The sequence below is a fragment of the Bombus fervidus genome, chromosome 5 (genome assembly GCF_041682495.2).
Source record: "Bombus fervidus isolate BK054 chromosome 5, iyBomFerv1, whole genome shotgun sequence".
In the NCBI taxonomy this organism is placed as follows: Eukaryota; Metazoa; Arthropoda; class Insecta; order Hymenoptera; family Apidae; genus Bombus; species Bombus fervidus.
In genome coordinates this window covers 11,721,366-11,743,852 of record NC_091521.1, presented here as the reverse complement: position 1 = coordinate 11,743,852, position 22,487 = coordinate 11,721,366, and the positions used below count along the sequence as shown (strand labels likewise).

At 28.6% G+C, this 22,487-nt stretch overlaps 4 protein-coding genes across 8 annotated transcripts; 1 reads left to right on the top strand and 3 right to left on the bottom strand.

The window, feature by feature from the left end:
* Positions 1–3,909: 3,909 nt before the first annotated feature.
* LOC139987202 (uncharacterized) lies at positions 3,910–6,224 on the bottom strand. Of its 3 annotated transcripts, none has more exons than XR_011799806.1 (2): positions 4,984–6,221; positions 3,910–4,898 (listed from the first exon to the last, which is right to left on the bottom strand). XR_011799806.1 is itself a non-coding variant. In XM_074111718.1 (2 exons), the coding sequence occupies exons 1-2, from the start codon at positions 6,158–6,160 to the stop codon at positions 5,222–5,224; spliced, it is 891 nt and encodes a 296-aa protein (XP_073967819.1). In that variant the 5' UTR covers positions 6,161–6,224; the 3' UTR covers positions 3,910–5,221. The 3 variants fall into 3 exon arrangements, 2 of the variants coding, with proteins under 2 accessions (XP_073967819.1, XP_071859287.1); XM_074111718.1 differs by having other exon boundaries at positions 3,910–5,247; positions 5,296–6,224; XM_072003186.1 differs by having other exon boundaries at positions 3,910–6,221.
* Positions 6,225–8,128: 1,904 nt separating this feature from the next.
* On the top strand, positions 8,129–10,599 carry LOC139987652 (uncharacterized). The gene is made up of 4 exons (XM_072004138.1): positions 8,129–8,273; positions 9,617–9,814; positions 9,904–10,077; positions 10,227–10,599. The coding sequence occupies exons 1-4, from the start codon at positions 8,220–8,222 to the stop codon at positions 10,506–10,508; spliced, it is 708 nt and encodes a 235-aa protein (XP_071860239.1). The 5' UTR covers positions 8,129–8,219; the 3' UTR covers positions 10,509–10,599.
* Positions 10,600–11,298: 699 nt separating this feature from the next.
* Positions 11,299–16,224, bottom strand: Rab7 (RAS oncogene family member Rab7). Of its 3 annotated transcripts, XM_072004140.1 has the most exons (7): positions 16,066–16,188; positions 15,891–15,983; positions 15,512–15,794; positions 14,949–15,134; positions 14,655–14,873; positions 13,842–13,979; positions 11,299–13,761 (listed from the first exon to the last, which is right to left on the bottom strand). In XM_072004140.1, the coding sequence occupies exons 4-7, from the start codon at positions 15,126–15,128 to the stop codon at positions 13,675–13,677; spliced, it is 624 nt and encodes a 207-aa protein (XP_071860241.1). In that variant the 5' UTR covers positions 15,129–15,134; positions 15,512–15,794; positions 15,891–15,983; positions 16,066–16,188; the 3' UTR covers positions 11,299–13,674. The 3 variants fall into 3 exon arrangements, with proteins under 3 accessions (XP_071860241.1, XP_071860242.1, XP_071860240.1); XM_072004141.1 differs by lacking the exon at positions 15,512–15,794; XM_072004139.1 differs by lacking the exons at positions 15,512–15,794; positions 15,891–15,983 and having other exon boundaries at positions 16,066–16,224.
* Positions 16,225–16,396: 172 nt separating this feature from the next.
* On the bottom strand, positions 16,397–22,310 carry Rad50 (DNA repair protein rad50). The gene is made up of 17 exons (XM_072004130.1): positions 21,891–22,310; positions 21,554–21,703; positions 20,961–21,402; positions 20,714–20,868; positions 20,440–20,638; positions 20,135–20,358; positions 19,700–20,065; positions 19,506–19,626; positions 19,043–19,421; positions 18,758–18,963; positions 18,356–18,693; positions 17,844–18,263; positions 17,564–17,689; positions 17,204–17,479; positions 16,990–17,123; positions 16,780–16,911; positions 16,397–16,705 (listed from the first exon to the last, which is right to left on the bottom strand). Exons 1-17 carry the CDS (start codon positions 22,119–22,121, stop codon positions 16,450–16,452), a joined length of 4,155 nt encoding a protein of 1,384 aa, XP_071860231.1. The 5' UTR covers positions 22,122–22,310; the 3' UTR covers positions 16,397–16,449.
* Between the last annotated feature and the right edge of the window lie 177 nt (positions 22,311–22,487).

Sequence of the window (22,487 nt, the reverse complement as noted above, 5' to 3'; positions counted from 1 at the left end):
TTGTATTTGGTTATTTGTATAGATACTCGATGTTTTACGACGTATAGTCTTATACAAGGATTATCCATAGCAACGTATTTTAAGCTAATAATAGTAAACCATCAAACGCTTATGCAAATAACCGGATGTTCGTAAATAATTTTCTTTTCCGTGGAAAACATTCTTCTAACGATGCAAGCAAGTAAACAGAATAGCTCGAATACTAGAGCCTTCTGGATTATCTTCTAATGGAAGTCCAAGCGTGAATTTTTACCACTCTTAGTAATTAAGTTGCATTAATAAAAAAGAAAAGAATTGTAAAACGCGAGACAAATTTGCGACCGAGTCGCGTTTCCTCGATGCGTAAAACAGTTGTACGTTTTGCCACTGCCATAATACCTTCGTAGTGCTTTCGTATTTCATCCATATACATATTGCGTGTAACGACCAAATGTTGAAATAAATACAAGTGTCGTTTGGACGAAACGATTGCATTACTATCTTATGAAATTATTACATCATAAAGAATCATAATTTACGACTTTAGTATTCAATTTAGTATGCGATTTTAGTGGCACGTACGTAGTAGTAATGGTAAACGTTTATAGACGAGCTATGATTTAGCATGGTAGACTCGTAAACACATATTTTCGGAGTTAGCTGATTCAACTAATCTAATCGAAACTCCATATTAGTGAACGAATTAACTTATTAACTCGAGTCCGCGTAATGGACGTCGACAATAGCTGAATAATAATTCAGCCGGTCTTGTCTCGAATATTTTATAGAAGTATATATATATATATATAGTAACATCCGCATATATACATCTTTTTTAAAGATATTTAGAAGAACGACGCCTATATATTATAAGGTGAATCTAACAACTGGACCAAGTTACATCTCTGTTCCAAATAGAATTAAGAATAAGCCATATAGAAAAGTGTTACCTCCTTTCCTTGAAATTTAATTTTTAATTAGAGTACGAAAATTTTAGTCTAATTTTTGCATTGTAATTTTCTTCGCAAGCGTTCTTTCAAATAAAATCTCGCCGTCTTCTTTATATAAATATAAAATGACTATTCGATGTAAATTGATCACGAATGAAAGATTTAAGATATGATCAATAAAAACTCGATAGAACAATCATAATAGATAACATAATTTCTTAATTCAGTATCAGTAATTAATAAATAATATATCTTTGTTACAATATTGTATGTTTACAATCTTTATATCAAGTTTTCTAGTCTTCTTTTATGAAAATCATATTCTGTCGAGTTCCATCGTTTTAAATTGAACTCTCAGAAAAACTGAATTATTTTTGAACCGATTTCATCAACATGTCTAATTTCACTTGGAATATAGATATAATCTGATCCAATTGTTACAGCCACCCTATATATTTTCGAATTTTCCAAAATTATCAACCGGATATGTCGTTCGTATCATTGAAATCTCTTTGATTAGATGTTCGCATGATTTCGAGTATCAATCAATGTAATCAATTCGATTAAGAAGCGAAAAAAAAAGAAATGAAAAGAGTGTCGTACCTAAACCAAAATACCAAAACAATTCCCGAGTACAAATCCGTTTTGGCTAAAGTACGACCAATCCCTCCTCCTCCCCCCTCCCCCTCCCTGTTCTCGTTAAGCTATTTTTTTAACGAAGAAACCGAAGGGAATTTAGTACTAACTAAAAGTATGTAACGTTTCAACAGACTGCCATAGTTAATGTTATTAATGAGTACATGTATTAAGTATCATTTGTTAGAGAGCGAGTAAATTCGCGGTATACAGGGTGATTTTACTAAATGGAACCATCGATGTTTATCTTTTTTATATTTTTTGTAAAAGAAAGATAAAGAAACAAAATACAGGAAAATTTCATAAGATCTGATAAGATTTTAATTGTCGAGGAAGTTTCGTTATCTCAAATTCGATTAAATCTTGATCTTAATTTTTTAAGTAGAATCGCAAGATATATTCTTTTCATCCTATACGTAAATTTCACCGCGTAACTATAAGAACAAAGTAATTTATAATAAAACATGAATTGGTCGAATCATGGAAAATTTGTCTCTTTCCATTTTAATTATTTTCACAGAATAAAAGAAATTAAGTTAAAGCTTCTGCTTGTTCCTGTAATCACCCTGTATAATAAAGCATAGAAGTTGAATCAATCGATCCACCGCCTTCCACGATGTCTAATCCGCGCCATCCGATGTATTTGGATGAATTTCGATAATTTTGCGGAAGACTGTATTGTAGAACGAAAAAACGGAACATATTTTGTCTTTATATATTTACTTTTGTATAGCCGCATGATCAAAATTTTTGTTACAGTAGTGCGAATCGTAATGAATAAAAGAAAAAAAAAGAAAATTACATTGTTGTAATCCGTTTGAATAGCTTTTTGTAAAAGAAAAAGAAAAGAAAGAACACGCAAAGCAAAAAAGGAAAATGAATAATTGTACGATTTGAATATGCGTCAGCGAATATTTTATAATGTACGAGATTTATTCATCTTTCACAATTATTTTCCTTTCATTGAAAATGTTCATAATGGATCCTAGATAATGACTGTTTAAGAATCTTGAATATAAAGCACGTTACATAATCGAATGTATGGTTTCTTTTGTATGTATATTGATCATAATCGAACGATAGTTTACAGACTAACATGTGACAATGTTTTCCCCCGTATATATTATTATACACGTTCTTGCTACTTCTTTTCTTCATTTACCCTCGATTTACACCATATGTATTCTTTTCGTATAATCATACTAGTTTCTAAACTTCATTGAAATGATCTTTCATCCCCTTTCTTGTTACTACAATAACGAATCGTTATCAGTCACCTAGATTGAGTATCTTTTTTTATATTTCGAAATATATTAATTTCGTTGCAATAGTATAAGTTCGACGCGGTAATCGAATATGCGATCTCGGAATCCATGGTTGATTTAACTTTTCCTTCTCTGCCTATCCACGAAAATAGAATAAGTAATTGTTCTAAGCGCTAGCACGGCGAAACAATATTGTACAGTTTCGTTTAATAATTTATTAGTACGTATTTCGTTTAATATCATTAATGTGTAGCTTATTGTAGAAATGATTAGTACCAGTGTACGGCAATTATTTAAATATATTAGATTCACCAATAAGAATGTTCTACATTCATTTGAAGGTCCTCTTTATCATACAAAAAAGTTGAAAATTTAGATGAAATAAAAATTGTCTTTTTAAACATTAACATTATGAAAATATTATGTCAGAGTGTTCTCAATTGTGATAATATGATTTAATAATCTAAAATAGATTTACTATTTCAAACTGAAGCAATCTGAATAATTTACCAGATGGAAAGAAATCAGTCCCTATATTCTTTATATCCTATGAATATCATAGAATATCATTGTTTCACTTATGATGAGAATAAATTTTTGGTAACAGTAAAATAACTATTTGGTGCTTATATATATATATATATATATATTACCAATTATAATTTATGTGGAAAAAGGAGTTATATTTCTACAAAAGATTCAGTACTGAGCTACGGTGGAATAGCTCTTAATAAGACTCACTATCCTTGATTGGTATGTATAAAATCTGCTGTACAATGATCCTTTCAAATTTTACATCATCAATGTTCATGTTTTAATAAAAATAATTAGAATACTATAACTTACAATAATTAGATAATTTGAATTTAGTCATTTCTACTTTACAGTAATTTCTACGTTACATTATCATGATTTTCAAATGATCATTTACTGTGAAGATTAAACTTCATTGACCACTTCTAAAAACTTACTCCATTCTTACATATCTATCAATGATAAAGATATAATAAATTACTTGTTCATGAAATACTAAATATAAATATTTAAAAATTACATGAGTACAATAAAAATATGAAATACTTATTTATAATAATTTATAAATATTTTTCTACTTTTACAACTATTTTATGGTAATACAAAGTATATTTTATATGTATATGTATATGAATATGTATATATACCTTTTATAGCAACATACATTCTACACAATAAACCTGTTAGACCAAAATATCGTCATTTATATATTAATTGACATTTTCTACCATAAAAACTATTCATATAATATAACTATTCATAGAAGAAGCACTTTAATAATTATTATTATTGTTATTATTAAAGGAAAACATCCTTTTTATTCCATTTATATTTTAATACTGATATCAATTTCTTCACATTGCGATAATTACATGTGTAGTAAGTGCTTTTATTTTGAATATTTAATTATTAACATTTTTAATTTCACATTTATATATATTAAAAAGACAAGACACCAGAAGATTGAACTCTATTTGTTAAAATTATATGTTGACAATAAAATGGTACATAATTTACTGTGACGGTACAAACAAATATATATAATCATGTTTTATTCAAAATGTTATATTACATTTCAAATGATGTAATATTTTTAAGGTTACTTTCTGCTAAAAATATTACCTTGTAACAATTAAATCTATAATTCTTTTACGATTTGAAAGCCAATAAAATGAATGGATGAGAAGATTATGAAATTTATAAATATATTTTCTAACAAAATTAAAATTTTATATAAAAGATGAAATTATTATTACCAATGAAATGTAAATGGAAAAAAAGATACTTAAGGTTTTTTTAATAAATATAAAAGAAGAACTTAATATCATATCTTTGTACTAAAACTGCTGAAATTAATGAAATAAAATAAAAAAAATTATTTCAAACAAATTTTTAGATAAAGCTGCATATACAACATTGATTATTTTATGAGTGATATGATATTTATGAAATTTATTTTTTAATATTATATTGTTTCAGATCTTTGAATTATTATCGTAACCATATTTTAATCATGTCTTTTGTTTGGTTTATCCTAAAAGCAATATATGAAATGAAAATAAATGGCATCAAAATCTGATTCCTTTTTTTCTTCTAATGCTCAATTACATTGAATGTACCTTGAACCAAACACTGCATAGGTGTCATCATTAATGCAAGATCAATGAGGCAACACTTGCTTGGAGTTTTGTTACACAATTATATCTTTTTAATATATTTTCTTATTAAAACTATTTCTACAACTAATCTGTATTGTTGTGTAGTAACAAAAATTCGGGAAGATATTGACATATATAACATTTTCTGGTTAACATATAACATAAGTACTACTATTAATAGTCAGTTGTATCAATCTAATTAAATGACTTCTCCTGAGCAAGAAGCTACATTCTGACTTTCTTCAGATATGGATTTTCTACTTTCCTTCGGACTTTCTTCAGATATGGATTTTCTACTTTCCTTCTGACTTTCTTCAGATATGGATTTTCTATTTTCCTTCTGACTTTCTTCAAATACGGATCTTGGAATTTTTATGTGCCAATTTGGGCAAACAATACTTTCATTGATTTCTTGTAAACAATCTTGCGTTATTTCTTTGTATTCTATTTGTGGTTGACTTAACCTCTTCTGATCAATATATCTGTTAATTTGCTCTTCTGTTAACTTTTGCAACATAATTCTACATTCTCGAGTGTTCAGGGTTATAGGTTTTACAAATTTAACTAGATTTGTAAACGCATTTTGCCCGTGAATATCATGAACGAAATGTATTTCACTGCTGCATGAGTTTTCATTTTTCTTAATGCTAATTTTAATCTTCCTACTAAGCGATATATCGTTTTGATTAAATTGAGATGGCAGCGTATTTACGTTTAATGAGTTGTTTGCTTCTTCTGATTTCTTCTCTTCCAGTATTTCCAATTTAGAGGATTCTGTATCTAACTGAGAGAGTAGTTCAAAATATTTTTGTTTTGTTTCTTTTAATTTCTTACAGTCCTCTTTAATCTGTATCTTCATGCGTCTCACTTTCTTCCTCAACATCTTTTCATATTTCTTCTCATAATGTCTTAGTTCCTTTCTGACTTTTTGGAACTGTGTTGACAATTGCTTTTCTTCCATCACCAATTGTTGGATCCTTTGATCCGTTGTTAACTCGGGTTCCGTTGGCTTATCCTCTTTCACAGTACTACACTGATCTACTTGATTCCTTAGCATATTAAGAATCGTTTCAATTTTATCATCTTTGCTATTATTTTCTACACTGCTAACTATATTCATTTTCGAATAAATGATCATATACAGTCTTAGTTACTGGTTTGCTAACTAGCTCGATTAAACTAACCCAAATCACAGGTTGTGATTCAACCTTACAGCAATGCTTCCTGATGCTGCTGCTAGAGGGCTACGAATAAGGGTCAACTCTCGTAAGTTCCTTAATATATAGTCAGTAATTACCGGATTAAAACTTTAAGGTATTTGAAATAATCTACCTACCTGAAGTAATTATGTTATATCCCATTTTTAACTTTTGGAATCCTTTGTTTCGAAATTGATTTCGAAACTTTCAAAAGCGTCTTTATTCGTAATTCAAGTTCTAGTCAAAGTATAACGAAATTGTAATCTTTTCATAAAAAATTGATTAAAAAGAGAAAAGTAAAAAAAATAGTAATAAAAAGTTTTACAAAATCTTTTTACTGAAACGTTTAAAAAAAATATAAAAAACATTTGTTTTGATTGTTTTTGAATATTTTTAGTCGTTTTAATCACCCAAATTTTGTATTATCTAATACAGTGCTAGTTACGTGTAGAGTCCGTCACCATTTTGGACGTCAATATCTATGCTTTCATCACTTCTTTGCTATTTGTACTGAGCTGGTGCAACCCAAACTGTTTTATGTTATTTACTTTTTTTGTTATTATTATTATGTTTATTTACTGTTGAACGTGCATGCGTTATTAAATAAGGATACAACAGGCCTCTATGTAACGTTTTCTTTCTATTCCTGTACGTATTGTCTTTTCAATTCACTCACGCACTCTATCATTATACCTTTATGGTTATAAAAACGCGCGTTAAATCAGTACGAACAAACGAATTGCACTTAATGATCTCTATTTTTACTACGAAATAAAAGTGACTCACATAAAAAAGACAAATGAAGCCCCTTTTTGTTTCTAGATATGTTGGATGCATTTAATTTATATTTGCCACAAAATCATGTATACATACATATCAACAGCATGTGTAAGTTTACTGAATGTATTAATATATTTCAAGAAGAAATTTAAAGTATGAAATAAACGCTTACATTTTGAATAAAAATATTCATTTCCTATATTTTATACTGGTAATATTATTTGAAAATAATTCTGGTAACAAAGATATACAATCTAATTTGAAGTATCAGATTATCATTAAATTCTTATATAAACCACTCTATTTCTATTTAAATCGTATTTTTATCTCATGTATGATAATTGACGTGATTAAACGTTTTGTTCTTAGTAGACTATCTTACGCGGGAAAGATTGAGAAATTTTTACAATACCCACATCAGGAAGTTCTTCAGGAAATTTCGCAAGGAGATAATTATCTGTGACCATTATAACAAGCATCGCGATAACATTAATCGCGCTTATTTTTATTAGAGTTGTTATCGACATGTAGAATATGAGAATTCGGTAAACAACTCGCAAATCGTGTGAATTTCTTCGACATCTTCAACTGAATAGTTTAATCATCACGAAGTATATGTATTTACCATAGAAAATTGACAAACAGGATTATGTTTTTAAAATGAAAAATCAATTTTTTAAAGTTCCAAAATAAATCTTTCCGCTAGAGAAAAATATATTTATTATTAAGACTGTTTTCTTTATTTATTAAAAAATAATCTTACTCGAGTATTCAAAGCGAGTGACTTGAATCTAGAGAAACAAAAGAGGTTATTGCTTTATTAGTGTACGTTACTGTACACATAAACAATCTACATCGATAGTTGGGCACCTGTATTTTCATATTTTAGAATATTTAATACGAATTGATTTCTTTTTATCTAAAAGTTACCACAAACTGAATTTCAACACGGATAGAAGAATATATGCGGGTGCTAAATAGGATAATAATAGAATAGCTACTTTATCGAAAATTGAACCATGTACAACATATGTATACATGATCACATATACCTGAACGCGTTATCATTCATTCTCTTTACCCTGATAATTCAGTTGAATTCACGTTTATCAAATAACTAACTTCCTATAAAAAGGCAAGTGTGCTCATTCATCATTATTAGTACGCCAAGACGTGATATACCAAGTGGATCGATATTTTTCCTTCTTATTCAGAAACATGAAGACGTTCGTTTTTCTTTGCCTATTATTTGTGACTGTCTGTTCTGCACAGGTAAGAGTCTGTTTAATAGAATATAGATATTTATGCATCTATAGGAATTTGAAATACGCAAAAATGTATAGAGCACACATATCCAAAGTAAAGGACCTCAACTCATAATTCGCTGTTTAGACTCCATCTTTTTTTAATTGTTCTCAGAAAAATATGAGTTTGCATAAGTATCCCACAATCTAATATGATTAATTGGCGAAATTTATTAGTCAATTGTCCGGCATCTGGATCAATTTGTTAAACTTTAAAAGAAACTTACAATGTTTTATTTCGATTGTAAACATTACTCTTCGCATAGGTTTTATACGAACCGTTCATAAATATCTGGATGCTTTGCTCGATTCATAGTAATATTTGGGATGATCAATTTTCAATGATGAGAAATGTGTACAAATTAATGGCGAATTAATGACCAGAAGGGCTATTTACTATTTATGAAATCAATAGACTACAAATTTAAATTATCGAATAAATAGCTGTATCGTAATTAATCACGCTACGGTCCTAATTAGATTACTCTCGTCTTCGTTTCAACAATCAAGAAAATTTTTATGTTATGAAAAGCAGATTAGCATAAAGTTAAAATAATAAATAAATATAATAATAAAGTTCGGTGACGAAGATGTTTGTTGAGGAGGAAAACTAGTGATAGGTGCTGGCTGGCCCCTACCAAAGTTCGCTCGTAGGAGAAATTGACTTTCGATTGTTTACATGGAAAAACCCGCTGTTACGTCGCGTGAGACAATTCGCACGTCATCCCTCGTTGTCTGGCCGCCAAAGGTCCACGCACCTTTTTTAATATCATCTTTATAACTTAATCTTATTAACTTGCAGGAATCTCTAATCCTGCAAGTATTTTCGGTTTATGGATGGTCCTTAGAACGGTCCTTAGGTTTATTGTGCGCTCTTACAAATTATGGAGAAAGCAGGTAGTTGCTTAATGGAAACACCCGCTTATCCTGTGTTTTACCCTAATGAACAGTAAAATTACCAAAGAATGCATTGTATAAATTAAGGGCCTTGATAGTAAGAAAAAAATCTAAATCTGAGTTATTGACTATCTTGACTATCTTGGCCAAAAAATGGATTAGAATATAAGTTTGGGTCACAGGACGTAACAAATGTTATAAACATTGAAATATATTATTAATTCGTTGAATATACGACACAAATTTCAATAACTCAATTTAATTATCTAATTTAATAATCTATTTAAATAATACTCATTAACTTAATAAATTCTTTGTTAGAAATTGATCTAGAATGAGACCGGCAATCGACAAATTTTTGACAAATTTACTTATAACGTTATAATGTCGTCTGATTAAATGTTTTGATCTTAGAGATTCCCTAACAACATATTAGATCAGGCAATGAATGCTATAAAAAATGCTAAAAACTCGGTTGACAGTGTCATGTTAAATTTGCAACACTCTCAGACGAACATTGACTTAAAAGGAAAAAATGAAATTAGCAACCTTTATATTCAAGCTAGTCAGAACATCGACTCAATTTTAACAACTCGTCTTGATTATATTAAGGTAAGTCACAGTCTCACGAAATAACATTAGCTTCATAAAGATTTAAGACAAGTAATTAAATGATTAATATTAATAATGGCGGTCATTAGGAAAAGTCACAAGAAGCAAAGGAGTCAGGTAAAAATGCTGAAAATTGTTTGAATACCGTCACAAAGAGTATGAAGGACGCCGGTCAAACAGGATATAATCAACTCAATAACTGCAAAAATATAGCAAATCAAAATTTTAACACAGTACTGCAAGCATTTGACAACGAACAAGCAGTATGTATCATATTTTTATGTTAATTGTTATATTTGATCAGGTCAAGTAGCGAATACTTACGCCTATGCTTTAAATATTTTATTAATTATATTATATATAATTAATATATTATATACACTTATATTGGTATATACATTTTAACTTCCAGAATGGACAGAAATTAAAATATCAATTAGATCAGGTTGCCTTGGGATGCATGGGTTCTTCTAATCCTCAACAAGTCGCAAGTTGTATACTTATAAAAGTAGGAGTCATCAATCAGGAGATTCGTCAATACCAGCAAAGAGCTTCACAACTGAACATGGATGCAGAGAGGAATAAAAATGCAATTACTTTACAACAAAGATCTTGCAATAGTGATGCCATCTCCATAGTTCAAAATGCATCTACTAAAGCCATATATGCCGCAGCTGATTGTCTTAAAAGCTAAAACGAATAGGTCTTAAACGTTAAATCCATAGAATGTTGAATCGAAAATTAAATTTGTCGATTATAAAATAAAACCCATAAATTAATGCCTACACCTCTATGACATCGTAATGAACTATCCTATCATTTGCTTTGCTCATACTAAAATACGTCTGAGATATTGTTAACCAATGGCACTGGAGACACCCTATGTATCTATTTTGTTATATAAGCCCTCTTTTGTACCTCTACTTATTTCACAATTTATATGATTCGATATGGTTTCAAAGCTAAATGAATCATCTTAATATAACTGAATCTTTTTATTAATACGTGCAATTACCCACTACTCTCTGTTTGCAATCCTTTTTATGTATGTTATATACGTATATATCAACATATCTCGTAAGTTTCCGAATGTATAATATTATATAGAGGCTTACATTAAATTTAGTGATAAGAAGAATAAAATTATTTTCCAATTCTCAAAAGAGACATCTCTATTTCATATTATATTTTATCTGTAAATGAATGTAATTTATTCTCTATAAAGTCGTGTGTATATATGTATGTATGTATGTATGTGTATATTTGACATTAATCGTAAAAATTTGTTTAAAACTTAACAAAGGCCGTGTGATATCATACATGACATTAATATAAAATATTCTATACGCATTTTATAATCTAATCATAGATATCCTTGGTTCAACATTCATATATATTTGTATAATATATACACATACGTGCATCATATGTATACTTTTGTAGACTTCACTTAAATAAATAGTTGGTTCAAAGGAAAGATAAAATTGCATTATATAAAAATGAATACTTTTTTACAATCGTACAAGGGTAAATATTTAATTTACATCGGTTGAAACATAACATGTTAAAACTTTCGAATAAAACTACACTGTGTTATAGGCTATTCTTTTACTTGAAAACAGCCATTTTTTGCCATTATCTTTCAATTATTAAATTAATGTTATGTTGAATTATATTTTAATCTTATACGCTATTTCGTACAGGGTTTGCTAGATTTACTATCTATCTCAACAGACATTCATCTCCATAATAACAACATAGACATCGAGTCATAATAGGGATAATGATAGTCTTATATTTTGTTTCAGGTCACACGATGATTATCCGTGGCACAGATATATCAGCGAATTAATTCGACCAGCTCATGATTTTGTTGCAATAAATGTATTTCTTCTTTTTTTGTTTTAGTTCACTTAAAACTAAGAGTAGCAATAGTAGTTTTATAGCAGCAGCAGCAGCAATAATGATAATATTTTTAATAACTATCATTAACATATTTCGATAAAATTATATTAATAATTATAATTGTAATCGTCATGACCATCATCATTTATATACATATATATTACGTGTATATGCGTACATGTATGATTACACACGTTTCAGCGTGCAAGACTATTATCATAGAAGTACGCATATATTACACGTGCTAAACCTTCTCATAAGAAATCTTATATGTATGTATCAATTCAGCTCACGCAATCTTTTGCTCTAAATTTCTCAGGATGGTGACTTACATCTAAAATTATATTTTTTTTTTAAATATAAAAGTGATCGTCGGCACCGCGTCGCATAATTTTTGCATAATTATATCAAATAACAATATCACTTTTATAAATCCTCCTTTTCTTTTCTTTTATATAAACGTATTAATTCAATAGAATATAGTTGCTGTACAACAAATGTTTTTTCATTGAAAAAATTTGATTCTAAAAAAAAATTATTCGCATATGACAATAAAATTGCCCTTTGACTATTAATGAATTCTTTTGGACAAACTAAATAATCTTGAAAATATAATACATGCAATAACATTGAATGTAAGAAAAATAAAAGCAAAGATTTATAACTTTTAAAAATAATTCATCAAATATCTACTATACACTGCATGATATGTTTAATATAAAAATGTCTTTTTAAACAATATTTGATAAAATTTATGATTACATCTGAATAGTTTCCATAGAATTAAAACGTTTAAAAATCACTGCAACGCGGCTCAGGACTCTCACCTTAGGGAGGAATTTAAAGATACACGAAAATACTAATATGCAAGTATTGTGGGCGCATCGAGTGTACCAAATAACAAATTATCCAATTATTGAGTTGTTTTTAAAAAGGGAATTTTTTTCTCGAAAACGCACTAGCCTTTTGAGATTGAGATGATCGTGCAATACCATCACACATACATTGTGATGTTATTAAACAAATTCACAGTTATTTAAATTTATGCGAACAATGTATGTAATGTTCTTAGAGAACTACAATATCTCGAGCGACATAACAATTAGAAAGGTTTGCATCGCTAGAAAAATTCAGAGGTAGTTAAATAATCGCAAAGTTTCAATAAAAATCCCACTGCATCAAATTATTTACAGTATATGTATCAATCATGTTAAAAAATACATAAGTTTCCATTTAATTTGACAGGAAGTTAGATTTGATAAATGATCGAACGAATATACCCACAAAAATTTTTCTAGAGCTCCTCAATAAATGCGATTGTACTTAATGAATTATGAGCAAACTTATGATGATCTAATTGTTATGCTAAGTGTGTTCCCGACCCGTGAATTTTCCTCCCAACATAAATTATATCTATGTGATTCAAAAACATTGTGGTGTTACCCCACAATGAAGGACATCGACAATGAGCTGTAAAGATGCAATTAAAAAGGGCAGCTCATACTGTTCGCCATACCTAATAAGAGAGCATTACAATTTTCGGAAATAATGTGTTGAACGTATTACTGGATGAGCCAAGTATCAACACAAACACACGATATAAAATACAACATAGTCTTTCATGTAACGAAGCCAAATGGATGCTCCTTGGTACAAAATTTGTCTAATTTTATTGTTTAAAATGCATTGCTTATAAATTTCCTTATACATATATACATATATCTTTATTTTTTTCAATATTTCACATAATTCCAATGAAAACAATTTTTCAACGTTGTAAATATGCTTTAAAAATATTTCAGTTGAAATCTAAGTAAAAGAAACCAAGGTGCATGCTTAAGACTTCCAAAACACGTCAAGCTCGATGTAGTATTTCCTAAAATGCGCAGGTACGCGAATGTACGATCTGACCTGTGCATCTATGTGCTTGTCCAAAATTTTCACCACTCCAAGACCTAGCAAGCACAAGAATCACCCTTGCCATTGTTTCTTTGGTCATTGGTCAATTTAATTTGGTCTGGGAATTCATTATATAATTCCACCTAAAATAATAGCGTTATTTGTTATATATTAATATTTGCTAATTATAAACAGATAAATACAAAAAAAGTGTATGACGTACCTCACTTTCTTGAGCTAAAGCATTCTTCGCTATCGTTTGGAAGGCTTGTTCAACATTGATGGCTTCTTTAGCACTAGTTTCAAAATATGGAATATTGTTTTTAGATTGACACCACTGCTGTGCCTTCTTACCATGAATCTGAAATGTATTTATTAATAAGGCTACAAATTATTTGATACTTAAATCAATCAAAATAAATATTGATCTTTACGTAAAAGAATAACAAGCTAATTATTTAGAAAGCGGACGCGTTTTCGACCTCGACGATTTTTAAATATGTAAAAATTAACATCTTTTACAATTATTTCCTATACATAACCATCAGATTGCCTTAGTTTTTAAGATATTCACAAAACACTGTGGGTACCATTACAGTGAATTCTGCCTATAAAAATAAAACAAAGGATAACCTGAACCTACTTCTTATTTTTTGTTTATAGTTTACATAAATGGAGGTTGGGCGAGCTTAGGTATTTCACGGATCTTTCGGACGAAAGCCTCGTGCATAACTGCATATGCGAGGCTGTAAGCCATTAATCATTTTGTTCTATCGATATTAAAAACGATTATCATTAATGAGTTAAGTTTAGGTTTGGATTAGATTTTGGAAAATTTCCAGAAACATTTCTTACAACATCAGGTATATAGTTGTGTACGAAATTTTCATGAAAGCTGTATATTTAGATTCGTAAAATATAATGCAAATGTAAAGAGATCGAAGGCTGACTAAAATTGTAAATGCTTTTGTTCCCTAAATAATTAGATTATAATAATAATAAAAATACATCTAAAATGTATTTAAAATGCTCTTACCACTTTGGATTCTAAATCAACTTTATTTCCAAGTACTACAAATGGAAAATTATCTGGATCACGAGGAGAAGCTTGAATCAAGAATTCATCTCTCCAGGAGTCTAAAGATTTAAAGCTACTAGGTGCTGAAACATCAAATACAAGTACACAACAATCAGCACCCCTGTAGAAAGCAACACCTAAAGATTGAAACCTTTCTTGGCCAGCTGTATCCCAAATCTATTTAAAAATAAAAGATGAGATAAAAGAAGGTATAGTATTGTATGAATATTATTTTATTTAACATATATTTACCTGCATAGTAACTATCCTATCGTCTACCATTACTTCTTTGGTAAGAAAATCTGCACCTATAGTAGCTTTATATTGATTGCTAAATTTCTTGCTTACATACTGATTCATAAGAGAAGTTTTACCAACTCCTGAATCTCCAAGGATAATGACCTTAAGCAGTAGTTTCTTATGAGAAGCCATTGTGAACTAAAAACAAAAAAAAAATCATGTTTACTTGTTAGTAAATTTAATTAGAAGACATAAATCTTATTAATGACATTTAGAATGCCATTTAAAAATATGATAAATTAAAGCTAAATCATAACATCAGTGTTTTATTTGAGAAATATTCTACAAAGATAATATTAAAATATATTAGTTATGAATCAGAGTCAAAACATTTGTAATCAAACATACATGTGTCATATGTACGAACAACTTAGATAAGAATGAAATACAAATAATAAAATTGGAATTTGAATTAATTATCAGCTAGTTGAAAATATGCTTAATCCTCTTTTAACATGAATAAGAATGAAGCTTAATTACTTGAAACTGATATGTAAAAAAAAATCTTACAATACCTTTTATAATTAGAATTATAAACTGAATATTTTGTTAGACAGTTATTTCTTGATCTTAAATAAATATCCTATTAGCATGCAACAGTCTACGAACGTGAAATCGCACTATAAAACGATGCGAACGCAAAACACTGGTCCGAATGTCACGGGTAGATGACTTTTTTTTAGTGAATCATTGAACGTGAATGGGAAAAGTACTCCCCTTGCAATGACGTATGTACATTACTTGAAAAAAATCATTGCTCGGAGACGTTCCAAATACGTTGTTTTTGGCGGTTAATGTCTACAATGTTTGAATTATATTATAATAGAAGTACAAAACACCGCTTCAGTATAAAAGTAAATATGATAAAATGAAAATATACGTAATTAGACAGACACAAAATAGAATCCGTTTAACTGCGATGCTTGAAAACCTGTCAACACGCGATCTCGACAATTGAGATTTAGCATCAGAGATTAAACAAGCGCCCTAAAAAATGTACATGACGTTCATTGATAAAGGCGAATGACAATCAACAAAGTACTAAAATATCAATTATAAATTACGTTACCTCGAATTAGTTAGAAAACAGTAAGTGAAATTTCTCTCGGTCAGCTTCACACAAAGAAAATGGCGTGTTATGAAATCACGAGTATGACAACGATGTCGTCACCTGTTCTTCGTCTCTTTTATCGACCGAGTACAATCAAAACTCGATTGTTAAAGTCGATTCAATACTCGATACATTTACTTACGTTTGATCAAAAATGCGGCAATATTTGAAAAACGATATGACACTATACAAAGAACAGAAATTTAGGTATGGATAGACTATTTCTTCAAAATCGTAATATACATAATAAGGGAAATTTTATTTATAAAAAATAATCTTTAATCCTATATTTTAGTTATGCAAATAGTAATTTATATTTTATTTAAGTTACACAACAGCAATTTATTGAAATATATATCTTTTTTTTGATGTGCTTTCGATAGGAGAATCAGCATCATCATCCGAAATATGTCTTTTCTTATGCGTTTGCTCGTTAGGCGTTTTTCTTTGCGAAGTTGTATCGTGTAATTTATCTTGTAAGATGGAACGTTCTTCACTTTCGTCATTAGACGACTCCTCTTCATCAGATTCTTGTTTTATAGGATCTGACGCAATATCTTGACTGTTCACTAGACAATGTCTAATTGCTGTGTAACCGCTAAAAATATATAAATTACAATTGAACAAGCAAAATATAGTATGTGTACATGTACGTATTTGTTATAGACATACCTTTGTTTACGATAAAGTTGATAAAATCCTTTATTACTGTTTAATTCAGCTAATTTGAATAAAAATTTCTCATCGTGACTAATTACAATTAACTGAAAATTTTTCTGATGTTGTGATCGCAATTTGACAACCCTTTAACATGAAAATAATACATTAAAGTTTCGAATTATACATTGAAAATAATTTTAATAAGAATTTATTATAACATACGTAGCCAACGCTTCTGCTAGACTATCAGCATTTTCTTGATCCAAATTTGTTGTTGGTTCATCCAATGCAAGAATCCCGCAATCTTTACAAAATGTTTCTGCTAAAGCGAGTCTTATAATTATCGAGGCTAGAACCTGTTAATTAAATTTGAAATCGTACACAAATAATAAAATACATTATTTTACTATCTTCATTACTGTAAATTAAAAATTACTTTTTGACCAGCACTACAGCGACCTTTCATATCTATTTCATGACCATGTTTCATTTGAACTAATTTGTAATTATATGTTCTTCTTGTACTACCTATCCCTTCGGTTGCGTCTGTATGAATTTCTATTGATGTTGTATCTTTCCCAGTATATACAAGTTTCCACATCTGTTTAATGATTCTATTAACTGTGGCCATACGCTCTTCATGATATTGTATCATAGCCACATCCAATGCTTTGCTATATGCTTTTAAGTTTAATATAGCTTCTTCTATAACCTAGTACAAAGAAAAATTATTTAATATTTACGTTATTAATATCGAACACAATATAAGAACTGAAAGTTCTGTATTGTATATTACCGTTAATTCGATGCATTTGCTTTTATAATTTTTACGAGCTTGTCTATATATATCCTTTTTTAGTTCTTGCGTATATTGATGCAGTGTTCTTTCCAATTCTTCTTGATTTCCCTTAATTATATTTTGCTAAAAATAATTTAGAAAAATATATTGCAAATAATTGATTTTTCAGAGCATTCGTAAACAATTAAAGTATAACAAAGGTAAATACATAAATTATACGAAGTAAGAAGAAAGTATATATATGATTATGTAAAATTTCAATTATAAAACGCTTTACCTGACGGAGTATAGTTTGTTCTCTACTCTGTACATTCTTCCAGTCATTAAGTACTTGAGAATAATTTATAGCATTCAATTCCTCCTTTATTTTTAAATATTGTTGTTGTAAATTTTTGGTTGTTTCCTGGATTTGCAGCAGTGCAAGATTATCTGACAACTCCCTTTTTCGAACTTCTTGACGAGTAACATTTTCCCTTAATTTATTAATCGTTGTTTCTATATCACTTTTTTCACAAAGCAGTTCATTAAGCAACTTTTCATAATCTTTTATTTTCTTTTCAGAACTTTCTAAAGATTCGGGGACATTACTGTATACGGAAATATCAACCTCATCCTGTATTCTTTGTAATTCAGATAAACGTCTAACTGCATCTGTTACCAATTTTCTATCACATTCTAGTTTCGCCGAATTATCTTTCTGAAATAGAAATATATCGCACATTTTTTTATATTATAAATTTAATGAAAATGCACTAATATTCTTATACAAAAAGTAATTTAAAAATATACCCTCTTTTCTTCTAATTTCTCAAGCTCTGAATTTAATTCGGTTTCTGCTATAGTTACTTGCTTCTTCAACATATTAATTAATTTCCAAAGAGAAATTTCTTTTGAGTACAAGGTTTCTTGTTTTTTCTTCAATTCTTTTACTTTTTGTATATCTGATTGAATCCTTAATTGCTCCTCCTGTAATGTATTTTGTTCCTGTCGAGCATTATTTAATTGTTCATTATGCATATTTATTTTGGACTGTAATTCTTCAACATCATCGCGAAAACCTTTTAAACACATTTTGAACTCTTCTCTTTGACTTTGAGCTTCTTCAAGGCTACATTTGGTCTTAATGCCTATAGAAATAAATAAATAAATTTCTTTATAAATGTGGTAAAAAATTAATTTTTTCTAATATACCTGCAGTAGTCATACGAATCTGTAAGTTATCAATTGTTTGTTTCAGTTTGAAAATGTCATCGATGTATGTATCCCATAACATAATATCACCTACGATATCTTTGCATATTGCTAATTTTTTTTTAGGACAAGATTTTTTCGTTTCTAATTCCGTTACAGTTGTTCGAGATATACTCAACTTATTTTTTGATTTTTCTAAACTATTCCTAAAATATTGTTTGTATGAAATGTTATAAATTTTATAACGAAATAATAAGATAAATACATAAACAATAAAAAATTTACATTAATTTTTCTAATTCACTCTCTTCTAATTGTATTATTTTTTCAACGACCGGTTTTAATTGCAACATTTTATCATATTTTTCCTGTTGTGTTTTCAATTCTCTTTCACATTCCCTCAAACGACTTGGATGATTTTCCATTTCACTTTCCATTTCTTTTAATAAAGTTACAACATTTTCACGTTCGTCAAAATCTCTATGGCATAGAGGACAAGAAGGATTTGTTTCTCTTAATTGTTTCATATACTCTTTATAAGCTACACTTTGATGAGCATACATTCCCCTTTTATCTTGAAGATCTTTTACTTTTTTCGATTGTAATAACAAAGTCTCATCAAAACTTTTGTAGTGACAAACTGATGAAACTTTTTCTTTATCCGCTAAAATAGAAAGATGTATTGTCAATGATAAGTTTAAAGATTGGTATATAAATATAATTTTTAGTTATTTAATTTTAAGCTCACAATTTATTTCTCTTTTTTTATTTTGAAGCTCATGTTCAATATGTGATATTGTTGTTTCTAATGTAGTTATTCGACGTTCTTCTGCCTGAATTTCTTGGTTAATAGATTCCATATCATTCATCTAGAAGTAATAAAATTATGCAACTAAATTCACAAACTTTCTAATTGTAAATTTAATGACTATCTTTAAATACCAATTGTTTTTGAACCACGTCTAGATTAGTTTTTAATTTAGTTTGGGATAGTTCTTTAATATCAAACAAAGTCATTATTTCTTTTTCACGTTTGTTCTTTAATTCTTCTATTTCTTTTTCTTTAGAATGCAATGTAGATTTATTTAAATCTAATTCAGCTTGCTGCGTAGTCTGTTTCAATAATAAAGTTATTTCTTTATCAACCGTATTTAGATGTGTTTCCATTTCATCCCGAATCTCAATTCTGATAGCAATTTCGTTTTTCACAACATTCACATCCATTGCTTCATTTAATTCCTGAACTTTTTTCTGTACTTCTTGTATTCTTAACTCAATGGAGCTTAGTTTACTTGCTGCTGCACCAAGCTAGAAATAAAAAATCTTAAGCAAATTTAAAATAAAAATGACAATATTTTGAAGAAAAAAATATACAACCTGCACAATATCCAATTTTATTTTATTAATTTCTTCTTTTGTTTGTGTTACTTCACTTTCTCTAAGATTTAATTCTGATTCTAATTTTGAATGTTTGCTACGTAAAGCATTAATTGCTTTGTGTAGTACATTTTCTTCTTCTTCTCTTTTCAATCTTTTCTGTTCTACGCAATGCCGTAGTTCTTCCATCTTTTCAGTCAGCCTGCTAGTAAGGGCCATTATTTCTAAAAAGTTTTTAATTTTAGATGATCATACATGTCAGTTCAAACATAAAATTGTTTTTGAATATCTTTTTAGATTCAAACCTAATTCTGATACATTTGTATCAATGTTATCAAGATTCCAAGAAGATAATATTTCATTTAATATTGCATTTCGAAGATTAACCTTCCTTTCTTGATCTTTAATTTGTTGTCTTAAAGAACCATTGGATACTCTTTCATTAGATAAATCACTTAATATGCTAGACTCTTTTCCAGCAATATTTTTTAATCTTTTTTCAAGCTGAATATTTTACAAAGAAAAGTTCAATTAACATTCAGCACATCTTTTTTGTTTAATAATAGATATTAATAATACCTCTTCTATTTTGTCAGTTTGTCCTATTAGTTCTTCATCATGCGATTCTATCTGCTTTAATAATTCTTCTTTAGTCCCTTCAAACACATATTGTAAATCTTCTTCTAATCTATCCAGTTGTTGTTTGAACATATCATATTCTGCTTTTTTTCTCTCTAAAAGAAACCATATATATGAAAACAAAAACTATAAATATATATAAAAAATTAATTATGAAATAAATTATTAATATTTATCAAAACATTACTTTCTTCATTTTGCAGATTTTTGTAATCAGCATCTAATTTTTCAAATTTTTTAATTTTCTGCTGCACAGGTTCTAATTCTTTATCAAATTCCTCAATTTTGGCTTTAGAATCTTCCAATCGTTTTTTATTATCTTCAAGCTTTGCTACTTTATCTACTACTTCATTAACAATAAGTTGGCAATTTTGTTTTTGCTCTTTCAATATATGCATCTTTTGATTCATATCTTTGATATATTTCATAATGTTTTCAAGAGCTTTATTAAATCTAGCACTATCAAAAATCTCATCAAATTTTTCTTTTAATTTTTTACCATCTTGGAAAGGCCAATTGAGGTCTTCTTGATGACAAAAGATCACATAATCCAAAATAGGTTTTGAAACTCCCATTGCTAATGTAAGTTCTGTGTCAACATTAGCACATTTATTAGATATTGATACTGGCTATATAAACAAAAGATCATAAACATCATTAAAAACACCTATAATTTATACATAAATGATATATATTCTATATATAATATAATCTATATAATATATATCTAATGTATATTACTAATTCTATTAATATAATTTATATTCACAAAGAACATACCTTATTTTGACCTTTCTTTATTCTGCTTAAAGCATTATCGAGAGTTTTAAATTTCACTGACACATTTCCTTTTGTTGACTCTATCGTTCTACATATTATGTACATATTACCTTCTGCATCAATTATTTCAGCTTTTACAACACCTCGGATCTATGCAAAAAAATAAATTAATTACATAGAGAAAGCGTAAGTATTACATACTTTTTAAAAAGAATTATTTTAAGAGAATATCTTTAAACTTAATAACCTAGGTTTATTTTTAAAACTTAACTTATACTAATTAAATATATGAAAATAATTATGCATAATGTAATATGTAATGGATATTATATTATACCGATGGTGCCGTCGATAGAGTTGGATCATGAATAAAAAACTTTCCTCGATCTGAACCAGGTGGAAATTCACCGCAAGTAGCAAATTTTAGAGCTTCGATAATTGTCGTTTTTCCAGTACCATTTGGACCAAGAATAAGTGTCAAAGGACGAGAAAATCGAATCTTAGCTTCATCACTCAGATCGCCAAAATTACGAATACCACGAATAGAAAGTCTCCTTATTCGTGACATCGTTCAAAATGTACGAATTTAGCTTGTTTATTACGGAATAATGTAATACAGTAAACGGAAACAGTAGATCGAACTGCACGTCAATTTACTCTTACCCAATGAACAATGAATTGAAAAGATCGTGCGACTTCGAATACGCGCGTATTAAACTAACATAACATGGCACTCGTAACATAGAGTAAAATATAGTTAAGACGAGAAAGTTCAATTTTAAAGATACAAAGAAAAATGTTACAATTTTGATGCTATAATTTAATTATTACATCATTTCACGTTAAATATATGTTAGAATATATCATATGTGTATATATTATATTATTTTATCTTATTTGTAATAAGTAACACCTTATAAATAAATGTAGTAAC

Excerpts from the sequence above, each read along its gene's own strand:
- Rab7 (XM_072004139.1), bottom strand. The coding sequence starts at position 15,128 with ATGGCTTCTCATAAGAAACTACTGCTTAAGGTCATTATCCTTGGAGAT. Across the intron at positions 14,874-14,948 it reads ATAGGATAGTTACTATGCAG|ATTTGGGATACAGCTGGCCA; the intron begins GTAAATATATGT and ends ATTTTTAAATAG. Across the intron at positions 13,762-13,841 it reads CTTTAGCTCAAGAAAGTGAG|GTGGAATTATATAATGAATT; the intron begins GTACGTCATACA and ends CTATTATTTTAG.
- LOC139987202 (XM_072003186.1), bottom strand. The coding sequence starts at position 6,160 with ATGATCATTTATTCGAAAATGAATATAGTTAGCAGTGTAGAAAATAAT.
- LOC139987652 (XM_072004138.1), top strand. The coding sequence starts at position 8,220 with ATGAAGACGTTCGTTTTTCTTTGCCTATTATTTGTGACTGTCTGTTCT. Across the intron at positions 8,274-9,616 it reads TGACTGTCTGTTCTGCACAG|AGATTCCCTAACAACATATT; the intron begins GTAAGAGTCTGT and ends TTTTGATCTTAG. Across the intron at positions 10,078-10,226 it reads CATTTGACAACGAACAAGCA|AATGGACAGAAATTAAAATA; the intron begins GTATGTATCATA and ends TTTAACTTCCAG.
- Rad50 (XM_072004130.1), bottom strand. The coding sequence starts at position 22,121 with ATGTCACGAATAAGGAGACTTTCTATTCGTGGTATTCGTAATTTTGGC. Across the intron at positions 21,704-21,890 it reads CTCTATCGACGGCACCATCG|ATCCGAGGTGTTGTAAAAGC; the intron begins GTATAATATAAT and ends TTTTTTGCATAG. Across the intron at positions 19,422-19,505 it reads TAAAAAAAGAGAAATAAATT|CGGATAAAGAAAAAGTTTCA; the intron begins GTGAGCTTAAAA and ends TTTCTATTTTAG.